Source organism: Salvelinus alpinus, chromosome 24 (genome assembly GCF_045679555.1).
Source record: "Salvelinus alpinus chromosome 24, SLU_Salpinus.1, whole genome shotgun sequence".
NCBI classification, from domain to species: domain Eukaryota; kingdom Metazoa; phylum Chordata; class Actinopteri; order Salmoniformes; family Salmonidae; genus Salvelinus; species Salvelinus alpinus.
In genome coordinates this window covers 19,496,773-19,508,437 of record NC_092109.1, presented here as the reverse complement: position 1 = coordinate 19,508,437, position 11,665 = coordinate 19,496,773, and the positions used below count along the sequence as shown (strand labels likewise).

At 44.2% G+C, this 11,665-nt stretch overlaps 1 protein-coding gene across 1 annotated transcript; it reads left to right on the top strand.

The window, feature by feature from the left end:
* The first annotated feature begins 1,159 nt into the window (after positions 1 to 1,159).
* Positions 1,160 to 10,445, top strand: ddx54 (DEAD (Asp-Glu-Ala-Asp) box polypeptide 54). The gene is made up of 19 exons (XM_071363859.1): positions 1,160 to 1,459; positions 2,410 to 2,539; positions 4,155 to 4,225; positions 4,304 to 4,492; positions 4,702 to 4,751; positions 6,048 to 6,089; positions 6,208 to 6,425; positions 6,527 to 6,588; positions 6,720 to 6,851; positions 6,964 to 7,174; positions 7,291 to 7,422; positions 7,606 to 7,827; positions 8,016 to 8,089; positions 8,190 to 8,396; positions 8,539 to 8,690; positions 8,826 to 8,939; positions 9,031 to 9,138; positions 9,293 to 9,390; positions 9,677 to 10,445. Exons 1-19 carry the CDS (start codon positions 1,343 to 1,345, stop codon positions 9,964 to 9,966), a joined length of 2,619 nt encoding a protein of 872 aa, XP_071219960.1. The 5' UTR covers positions 1,160 to 1,342; the 3' UTR covers positions 9,967 to 10,445.
* The last annotated feature ends 1,220 nt before the right edge of the window (positions 10,446 to 11,665 follow it).

Here is an 11,665-nt window from a genome sequence, read left to right as displayed (position 1 = left end):
GGTGAATACTTTCACAAGCCACTGCATATTGTCTGCTCCAAAAATTTGGGAAATGTATATTATTTTACACTAATACAATTGCTAAAATAAAAAGATTTTGTTTAACAATTAATACATTTTTTTCTCAAAAGTAAATATTATTGATACCCCTGTTTTCAATACCTCACTTTACGAGGATAACAGCACTGAGACGTATTTTAAAATGTTTTATAAGTTGGGGAACACATTGAGAGGGATCTTAGACCATTCCTCTATGCAGAATCTTTCCAGATCCTTGATATCCTTCGTCTGCACTTATGGACTGCACTCTTCAATTCAAACCACAGGTTTTCAATTAGTTTCAATTCCGGAGACTGAGATGGCATTGCAAAATGTTTATTTTTTTGGCCAATTAACCATTTCTTTGTCAAATCAAATTGTATTGGTCACATACACATATTAGCAGATGCTATTGCGGGTGAAGCGAAATGCTTGTGTTCCTAGCTCCAACAGTGCAGTAGTATCTAACAATTTACAACAATACGCAAATCTGAAAGTAAAAGAATGGAATAAAGAAATACATAATTGTGGATCTTGATGTGTGCTTGGGGTTATTGTCTTGCTGGAAGATCCACTTGTGTCCAAGTTTCAGCCTCCTGACAGAGGAAACCAGGTTTTTGGCTAAAATGTCCTGGTATGTGGTAGAGTTCAGGAGGCTGTTGACCTTAACAAGGGCCCCAGGACCAGTAGAAGCAAAATATCCACCACAACATCAAAGATCCACCACAATATTTTACAGTGGGTATGGGGTTATTTTCTGCTCATGAGTTCTCATTTCAACGCCGAACCCACCACTGGCGTGCGTAGCCAAAGAGCTCTATTTTCATGTCATCTGACCAAAGCACCAGTTCCTATCCAAGTGCCAATGCTGTTTAGCAAACTCCAGACATTTACATTTATTGGATTACATGGAAATTTAGATTTTTGGCCACACACACCAGTGGAAAAAGGCTCAGTGTAGTTATCCTTGCAAGGTGAGGTATTGAAAGGTATTGAAAACATGACTTCTCAAACCCCAAACCCCGCCCTGTTCTATTTCGTAAGCGTTCCCGGAAATCTCGCGATGTTACGCCTCTGGGTTTAGAAACTCTGTAATACTACTCACAAAAAACACCATGACGTCATATCATGCGCCGACGCACGAGTCCTGCGTTTTTAATCACACGTGTTTCAAAATGTCTGCTGTCTGTGTTGTTGTGTGCTGAACAGTTAATTTAGTTTTGAGCACCAATCGTTTTTTTATTTTTATTCTGACTAGTTCAAAGCATTGAACAAATTATAAAAAGTGCTACAACTAATCACAATGGCTCAAAGAAAGAAGAAGCTAACTAAGAAAAAGAGACAGACTGGCCACCGGGAGCCTGACGAGTCGGATGGTGGAGATTTCGAAGTTGCTGCTAAAATTAAGGACGATGATTCTGTAAGAACCATTCGTTTTTCTGTTATTGTAACTAGGTAAACTATTTGCTGTAGTCATTTTATCAAATGTATGTAAATCTACTTGCTATGAATTTACTTAGTTAGTTGATAACCCTTAGCTAGCTAACATGCTAACTAGGCAACTAGCGATGGATGCCAACTTGTGTGCAGGGTTTGCCTGTTTGGCTTTGCGTTCGGCCTAGAATTGATTTATCGCCAATTACATTAACTACATTACTAAAGCTAGAAACCTAATTGAAACAATAAAAAAGCGTTCTCCCCACCCCTGTTTCGCTAAAAAGTATATGGATGCAAGGATAGATCATCCATAATATCACCGTTTTGAGGCTATACAGTGTTTGTTTGCGTTTTTTACGATAATTGGAGTAAAACAAGATTATATTTGGGGTTCTGAATAGGGTATGACCGTTTAAGTAACTTAATGAGGCGTTTTTAAGTTATATTCTGCAAGAATAAATGGGTATATATTGGAGCGTGAAGTGTACCCGGGTCTCTGGCGTAAAAGGCAAATACTCTACGCGTCACGCCAACGCACTTCGTGGATATTGTAATATGACTAATACATCTAGCCCCTCCGAACGGGATCGATCGTCCACATTCTTTTAAGTCCTTTCACATGTCCGCCCGTGCGTTCCGATGGCCTGACTGCGCCATCCGACACCCTGACACCAATGTAGCGAGCTGGAAAGCAAACCCGGTCTCTGGTGTAAAAGGCAAACATCCTGCGCAGGGCGCCAATAGGGTTAACCCACTTGGTCGGAATGTTAACTAGGCGCATATAGCGAGGATCGCTACAAAGTCCAAAATGTATATAGCAACTATGGATTCTAGCTTTAAAGTCATGCTAGATTTGAGTGGGAAATTATTGAGTTTAACAATCTCCATAATGACAATGTCATGGTATTATCATGCAATGAATGTGTTTTTCAGCCTGGAAGAAAGTTACCCCGGTTCCCTGGTGCTTCGTCAGAATGTCTGTCTGATGTTGAACCAGACACCCGGGAGCTGGTCAGAGCTCAGAACAAGAAGAAAAAGAAGTCTGGGGGCTTCCAGTCCATGGGTGAGAAATTTATATTGGCTTATCTGAAGCCCATCTTTGTAAGACACTTACAGATGTTATACAACAAGGGTGTCAAACTCATTCCATGGAGGGCCTTGGTTTTTCATTTCAATTAAGACCTAGACACCAGGTGAGGGGAGTTTCTTACTAATTAGTGACCTTAACCCCACAATCTGCCAGTTTAAGCAAGAGATATTAGTCCCAATACACCGCAACCACCTATGGCAGCCTTCCACATCTGCGATTGAAGGTGGCCGAGGCACAGCTGTCAGACCATGAGACATCCCAAAAATCGGTCTTCTCACGAACACGGCTGTACCGTAGTATGACCGCTCTATGGAAAGATGATGCTCTCACGAACACGATGGTGGTCTATGTTTTGCTCTACAACCCCCACAAGTGACTCATCTAAAGGTACATTTTGCCTACTTAAAAAAAGGTTAAATATGTATATATTTTTAAACGCTGTAACAGTCAACAGTTTGGACACACCTACTCATTCCAGGATTTTTCTTTATTTTTACTATTTTCTACATTGTAGAATAGTAGTGAACACATAAAAACTATGAAATAACACATATGGAATCATGAAATGACCAAAAAAGTTTTAAACAAATTAAAATATATTTGACATTCATCAAAGTAGCCAGGCAAGAACAGCTCAAATAAGAAAAGAGAAACTACAGTCCATTACTTTAAGACACAAAGGTCAGTCAATCCAGAACATTTCAAGAACTTTGAAAGTTTCTTCAAGTGCAGTCACAAAAACCATCAAGCGCTATGATGAAACTGGCTCTCATGAGGACCGCCACAGGAAAGGAAGACCCAGAGTTACCTTTGCTGCAGAGGATAAGTTCATTAGATTTACCAGCCTCAGAATTTGCAACCCAAAGAAATGCTTCACAGAGTTCAAGTCACAGACACATCTCAACATCAACCGTTCAGAGGAGTCTGCGTGAATCGGTCTTCATGGTCGATTTGCTGCAAAGAAACCACTACTAAAGGACACCAATAATAAGAAGAGACTTGCTTGGGCCAAGAAACATGAGCAATGAACATTAGACCGGTGGAAATCTCCGCATGTGTGGTTCCCACCGTGAAGCATGGAGGAGGTGTGATGGTGTGGGAGTGCTTTGCTGGTGACCGTGTCGGTGATTTATTTAGACTTCAATGCACACTTGACCAGCATGGCTGCCTCAGCATTCAGCGGCGACACGCCATACCACCTGGTTTGCGCTTAGTGGGACTATCATTTGTTTTTCAACAGGACAATGACCCAACTGTGTAGGGGCTATTTGACGAAGAAGGAGAGTGATGTACTGCTGCATCAGATGACCTGGCCTCCAGTCACCCGACCTCAACCCAATTGAGATGGTTTGGGATAAGTTGGACCGCAGAGTGAAGGAAAAGCAATTCACAGTCAAATAGCAAAATGATCCACGGTATGACCCCCCCAACACCAACATCTTAGACTCTAGAGAATTAATTAATCAATCAACTACAAGGGAGGAGCGATAACCCGCAGACACTCGGCGCTCCGTGGAATGAGTTTGACATGTGTTATACAGCAATGTGTCCTGAGTATGTTGTAACAGCCATCTTTTGTTAATTGCAGGTCTCAGTTACCCAGTTTTTAAAGGAGTCATGAAGAAGGGCTACAAAGTCCCTACTCCAATCCAGAGGAAGGTATGCCAGTGCCCTTGGATCTTTTCACTTTCACTAATATATCAGGTCGATTGTTTACGATACCTCTCTCCCTCTCAGACTATCCCAGTGATTCTAGATGGCAAGGACATGGTTGCCATGGCAAGGACAGGCAGCGGGAAGACTGCTGCGTTCTTGGTGCCAATGTTTGAGAAGCTGAAGGTTCCCCAGGCCCAGACGGGGGCCAGGGCTCTAATTCTGACCCCCACCAGAGAGTTGGCGCTGCAAACCATGAAGTTCACCAAAGAGGTCAGGATAGGTGTTTTATAGTAAATTTGGCATCACTGTACCACTTCAGGGGTAGTGTGTTGTACCACTTCAGGGGTAGTATGTTGTACCACTTCAGGGGTAGTATGTTGTACCACTTCAGGGGTAGTGTGTTGTACCACTTCAGGGGTAGTATGTTGTATTGGTCAGTAACAGCAAATAGTAACTATATTCCCTTTATTTTATTTCAGTTGGGAAAATTCACCGGCCTTAAGACAGCTTTGATCCTTGGTGGAGACAGGTATTAAGTACATCTTCAGTCTTGTTGTGTTGAAATGTGTTATTGTCCTTATAAGCATCAACTGAACACTGAACAAGGCCACCGGGGGGCATTCTCAAAGCATGCGCAGACCAGCTGGAAATTGTGTTCACAGACATTTTCAATCTATCCTTGTCCCAGTCTGTAATCCCAACATGTTTCAAGCTGACCACCATTGTCCCTGTTCCCCAATAGCTCCAAGGTAACCTGCCTAAATGACTATCGCCCCGTAGCACACATCTGGAATTAGGAAGTGTTTTTAAAGGCTGGACATGACAGTCATCTCAGACACCCTAGACCCACTCCAATTTGCATATCGCCCCAACATATCCACACATGACATATTCTCAATTACACTTCACACTTTCCTCTCCCACCTTAACAAGAGGGGAAATAACTATGCGAGAATGCTGTTCATAGACTACAGCTCAGTGTTCAACACCATAGTCTCATCCAAGATAGGGACCCTGGGACTGAACCTCCGCAACTGGATTCTGCTTTTCCTGACGGGCCGGCCCCAGGTGGTGAGGGTAGGCAACAACGCCTCACCACGCTGACTCTTAACACGGCTTTGCTCCCTGCCATCCAGGACCTCGATATCAGGCGGTGTCAGAGGAAGGCCTGAAAAAAAGCCCCCCAAGCCATAGACTTTTCACTCTGCTACTGTCCGTCAAACGGTACCAGAGCTTCGGCTCTCGGAACATAAGGTTCCGAGACAGTTTCTACCCCCAAGCCATAAGACTGCTAAATAGCCAGACTGCTAAATAGTCAATTAATGGTGCCCAAATTATCTGCACTGGCCCTACACACACTCACTAGACTATATTTACAAACCATATACACACTCACATACACTTCATATGCACACATACTCTTACTCATTATTTGCTGCTTCTACTCTGTTCTTTATTTTACTCGTTTTATTATCTATCCTGATGCCTAGTCACTTTACCCTGCCTTCATGTACATATCTACCTCAAATAGCTTATTATTATCTATCCTGATGCCTAGTCACTTTACCCTGCCTTCATGTACATATCTACCTCAAATAGCTTATTATTATCTATCCTGATGCCTAGTCACTTTACCCTGCCTTCATGTACATATCTACCTCAAAATGTCTATTTAATTTTATTCCTCTTGTGGTACCATTTTATTTTTAAACTCTGCATTGTTGGAAAGGGCTCGTAAACGAGTATTTCACGTTAAGGTCTACAGCAGTTGTATTCGGCGCATGCGAAAAATAAAATGTGAGATGAACCTCTTGTTTCTTTTCAGAATGGATGATCAGTTTGCGGCGCTTCATGAGAACCCGGATATGTACGTACACTATGGCCTTCACAATGTACTGCTGTAATTTGCCATTATGCAATTTAAAACTATAAAAAGGTTATTTTTGTTCTCTGCTGTAGGTTTGAGTTATGTCTTCTGCCTTCAGAATTATCGGTACCCCAGGTCGTCTGATGCACGTTGTCATGGAGATGAACTTGAAGCTACAGAGCGTGGAGTACGTTGTGTTTGACGAGGCGGACAGGCTGTTTGAGATGGGCTTTGCTGACCAGCTCCAGGAGATCATCCGGAGGCTCCCAGACAACAGACAGACACTGCTGTTCTCTGCCACCCTGCCCAAACTACTGGTTGAGTTTGCTAGAGCCGGTAAGCCCACCCGCAACCTCTGCCTTCTTTTGCAGCCTTTTCATAATGAGTTGTGTACGAGGCAAGATCAGTAGTGCTCTGACGGGTGTGTTTTTGTGCAGGATTGACGGAGCCAGTGCTGATTCGTCTGGACGTGGACTCCAAGCTGAGTGAGCTGCTGAAGGTAAAGCTAAAGGACTCGCTAAAACACACATTCAAAAAATGTGCACCCAGTTTGAATCCGACATGTGAAACCTGTGATTGATTCATTTAGGTCATATAAAAGTAGCATAACATTGTATTTTCTCCTCCCAGCTGTCGTTCTTCCACCTGAGGATGGATGATAAGCCGGCTCTGCTGCTCCACCTGCTGAGGAACGTGGCGAAGCCCCAGGAGCAGACGGTGGTATTTGTTGCCACCAAACACCATGTCGAGTACCTCAAAGAGGTGAGACCCCAGTGAATAAAAGGGGAAACTAATGGAATAAGGTTTGGTTGTCCTCGGCCTTGTACGTTTAAACACGTTTTGACTCTAACTCTGTGTGTTACCCTATGCCTAGCTGCTGTCCTCTGAGGGCGTGGAGTGTGCCTACATCTACAGTGCCCTGGACCAGACTGCCAGGAAGATCAACATTGGTAAATTTGTCCACCGCAAGGCCATGGTGTTGATTGTGACAGACGTGGCTGCTCGCGGTATAGACATCCCCCTGCTGGACAACGTCATCAACTACAACTTCCCCTCCAAGGCCAAGCTCTTCCTGCACAGAGTCGGTGGGTAACGCAAACAGTTGACTGTTAATTGTGGTCAACATGACCATCTGAATCAATGAAATATAGTGTCTTCCTCAACACTGACTGTTGGCTCATCTCTGCCTTTTCAACCCCAGGTCGAGTGGCACGCGCAGGCCGCAGTGGAGCAGCCTATAGCCTTGTGTGTACAGATGAGATACCTTTTGTCTATGACCTCCATCTCTTCCTGGGGAGACCCCTTCAGCTGGCTACACCTGACCACCAACAAGGTACCAGCACTGGGCAACAACATGTCATACACAGTGTGAGGGAATGGAACCATTGCTAACCCATCCAGTTGTCTTGTCACACTTGTTTTCTATCATGGACATTCAATTAATTATCTTGCTTACTCACATATTTCTCTCTGTCCCTTCCTCTATCTCCTGCTTAATTTCCCTCCCTCCCTCCAGAGTCAGACGGTGTGTTTGGTCGTGTTCCCCAGAGCATTCTGGATGATGAGGAATCCCAGCTGATCACGGCCCATGAGAACTCTCATGACCTGCAGAACCTGCGCCGCATAGCGGACAACGCCTACAAGCAGTACATCAAGTCCCGGCCCATGCCCTCACCAGAATCCTTTAAACGGGTCAAGAACACAGAGCTCCCCAGCATGGCTGTCCACCCACTGTTAGGTCAGTAGGATGACTGACCTGTGAACAGAATGGTCTTTCCAGTGCGCTGCAGATGGTCCATAAAGTTGTGATATTAATAAATGAAGTTTCTGTCTCAGTGGATCCTCATCAGATTTAGGGTTCTCATGAAAATCCCACACAGATGCTTCCTTAATGTTGCTAAGATATTAACCCACATTTCCCTTCAGGGTCAGGCTTGGAGAAAATGGAACTGGAGCGCCTTCAAATGGTGGACTGCATTAAGGGCTACAAGGCTAGAGCTGTGAGTTGGGATTTAAAATGCATATTGGAAACTATTATCTGTAATGAATGAATAACCGTTAGTCATACTGTATTAAACAACCATGGCACTTTTCCTCCAGACGATCTTTGAGATCAACTCAAACAGCAAGACCAACGCCAGCGTGGTGATGCGAGCCAAGCGTTCCAGGGACATGCGGCTGGTGGATATGTTCACACAGAAGAAGGAGCTTCTGGCTGCAGAGGGCAGGTATCACGTTCCTGTTACTCCCCTGCCCTCCACTCACCACACAGCAGACCAGGAGGACAGTGAAGAGGAGGACTTTCAGGTTAGCACTACTGAGTATCCATCTAGCATGTACGTGTTCCATTGCTAATCAACAGTGGCGCATAGCACCACCACAGACAAAGTAGTATCATATGACTAGACCGGATGTTTCCCATGCTGTACTTCTGTCATTTGTCCACCAGGGTGTGTTCTCTGAGGTGGTGGGGGGGAAGAGGAGGAAGCCACAGGTGGATGGCGATACGGAGAGGCCAGACAGCAAGAAGACCAAACAGACTGGCCGCGATGAGGAGAACTACATCCCCTACAGACCCAAGGACTTCAACTCTGAGAGAGGGTATGGGAAAAGCTGACTACACAGTCCACTCCACTTTACCGGCTTTAAACACAAGACCAAAATAGTCATTCTGTGAGTGTGGGCTTATAGTACAACAGAGCCATAGTGATATGACTCAGTGTTTGCTGTTTGCAGACTCAGCCTGGGAACAGAGGGCACAACGTTTGACCAGCAGGCTTCTACTGCTGTACTGGACCTGATGGGAGACGAAGGAGAGCGACTCAACCAGCACAAACACATGATGAAGTGGTAAGAGGGAACACCGCTGCGCGCGCACACACACACACACACACACACACCCCTATCGACCTCACTTGACGACTCCATCATCTCTCTGCAGGGATCGCAAGAGAAAGCGCTTCGTCAAAGAAACGGGGAAGGAGGCAGACCAGAAGAAGAAGAGGACGGAGACCGGACAGATGATCAACAACAAGAACAAGAAGAACTTGTATCTTTGTCATCTCAGACTGATCTTTACTGATGAAAGCTGTTAATAAGTTCTCGGAGGGGAATACCAACTTATTGTGCATAAGTCCTCACTCTTAATTGTACCACTGCAATGTTATTAGGATGTTCCATCTCCTTGACCCTGTGTGTCTTAGCTATGAGGAGTGGAAGAAGAAGTACAAGGTGGACGACGGAGGGGGTGGAGATTCGGATGGAGAGACCGGAGGCAGAGGAAGGAGGGGTGGAGGAGGAGGTAGGAGTGCAATTCATCAGAGGGCTGTAGCTAGAGTTTGGATAATTTGTTTGTGACGGGTCTGAAGAGTGACTAATGTCTCTTAAGTAAAGCTGCCATTCTTCAAGCTCCAGTCTACGGGCTCTACTACCTAAGATCTATTCCGAAACACTCACAGCAATATCCAGTCTGATGTATTTTGTCCATGTTACTTGCAATCAGCATGTTAAAATAATGATGAACATTTGAAATGTTGCATAGGCCCTTCTCTTCCCTAACCCTGTCTCACTCCGTCTCTCTCTTCCAGGCCGAGGCAGGCCTGGCCGGGGCCGAGGTGGCCCATCCAGGGGCCCCAACTCCCAGCCCCTGGGGCCCCCTGGGCAGCAGAGGGATGGTGGCTCCCGGGGCCCGCGCTCGGAGCTGAAGAGCCGGGACCAGATCCTGAAGCAGCGCAGGAAGACAGAGAAACAGAGGTTCCTGCAGAGTGGAGGCTTGAAGAAGCTCCGGAGCAAGGGCAAGCAGCGCCTCAACGACCAGAAGAAATCTGGCTTTGGCCGTGGTGTCCACAAGAAGGGCAAGATGAAGAAGAGACTGTGAGAGAGGGCGAGGAGTAGATGAGGTGTGGAGGCTGTAGTGAGATATGGAAGGATTGGCAGAGAGGTGAGAACGGGTGGGGGCTTTTTTTTTTACCTCCATTGGTGGATCTCAATAGCCTAAAGTTGCTTTCCTCTCATGACTCTTCTCCATTTGTACTGGTCGGTCAGTGCAGATGTAGAAAGAGAGAAAAGCAGAGGAAGCCATTTTAGACTTGATCCACCCTAACCCAAAGGGTTCTTGCAGAGCTCCGTGTATGACACTGCAGTGTGGTGCCAAGATGAGATCCCCTTCCGTGTCCACATATTTTATGTGCCTCTAGCCTTAATGCAGAGATTGTGCATGACGGGGCTAGAGCAAGTGAAACCTGTATTTTACAGATATGTTTGCTTCATAACCTATCCAGATGGATTGCTCTCTTAATATGATATTTGTATTTGTTTATGCATATTAATTCAGAGCTAATACAAATGTGATTGTTATCATATGTGACTGTGTCATTCTTTCATTAGAAAGTCCTAGGAGGAACAGCAAAACCCATGACAGTAGATAATACAAAGCTGCCCAGTGAGTCGAACGTTGTCGACCACAGTGTGCAAGAGTAACCTTCTGTCATTCTTCACCACAAGGGGGCGGTAAAGCCTAGAGAGAAGTCTGCCAGCGGAACAATGGGTCACTACAAACATGTTGTCATTTCAGAGATCTGTATTCATTTGACCCAGCTGACAGCAGAGCAACCGGAGGGTGTTGAGAGATTTGACTCCGGGCCAAGAGTGTGGTGGAGATTGAGGTTCATTAGAATAGGGAGAATTAAGGGAACGTTTCTGTCAGCAAAGAGCCCCAAACCAAAGTCTCGCCTCTCTAAATTGCCTCCCATCGCTCAGCAATAAGATAACTTTATTCTACATACTAAACAGGACATATTTGGGACAGGTCTTTGTAACAGAAGGAAAAGTAATGTACATGATCAAAAGTCTTCAAAACAGGGTTTTGGCTCGGATTTTCAATAGCCTAGCAAAGTTGTTTAAAATGTTAACATTTCATTAATATTAAATATTTATAGAGTAATGTTGAAAACTAAAGATATGTGTGAATATAATACTTTGACTACATATTTGTTTTTTTTAAAAATCATTTTTTTATGAACTCTTAACTATACAAAAAAGTACTAATTTTATAAATTTAACATACTAAAACCTACATTAGATAAGTATGTTTTTGACAAATTTAAGTGTTTATCAATCTGTTTTTGTTATAGCCAACACTGAACTTTGCATTCATTTACAGTGCCTTGGGAAAGTATTCAGACCCCTTGACTTTTTCCACATTTTGTTACGTTACAGCCTTATTCTAAAATGGATTAAATAAAGCATGTTCCTCAGCAATCTACACACAATACCCCATAATGACAAAGCGAAAACAGGTTTAGACATTTTTGCAAATGTATTCAAAATTAACAGATACCTTATTTACATAAGTATTCAGACCCTTTGCTGTAAGATTCAAGATTGAGCTCAGATGCATCCTGTTTCCATTGATCACCTTAGAGATGTTTCTGCAACTTGATTGGAGTCCACCTGTGGTAAATTTAATTGATTGGACATGATTTGGAAAGGCACACACCTGTCTATATAAGGTTCAACAGTTGACTTAAACCTCATGTCAGAGCAAAAATAATGCCATGAGGTCAATGGAATTGTCT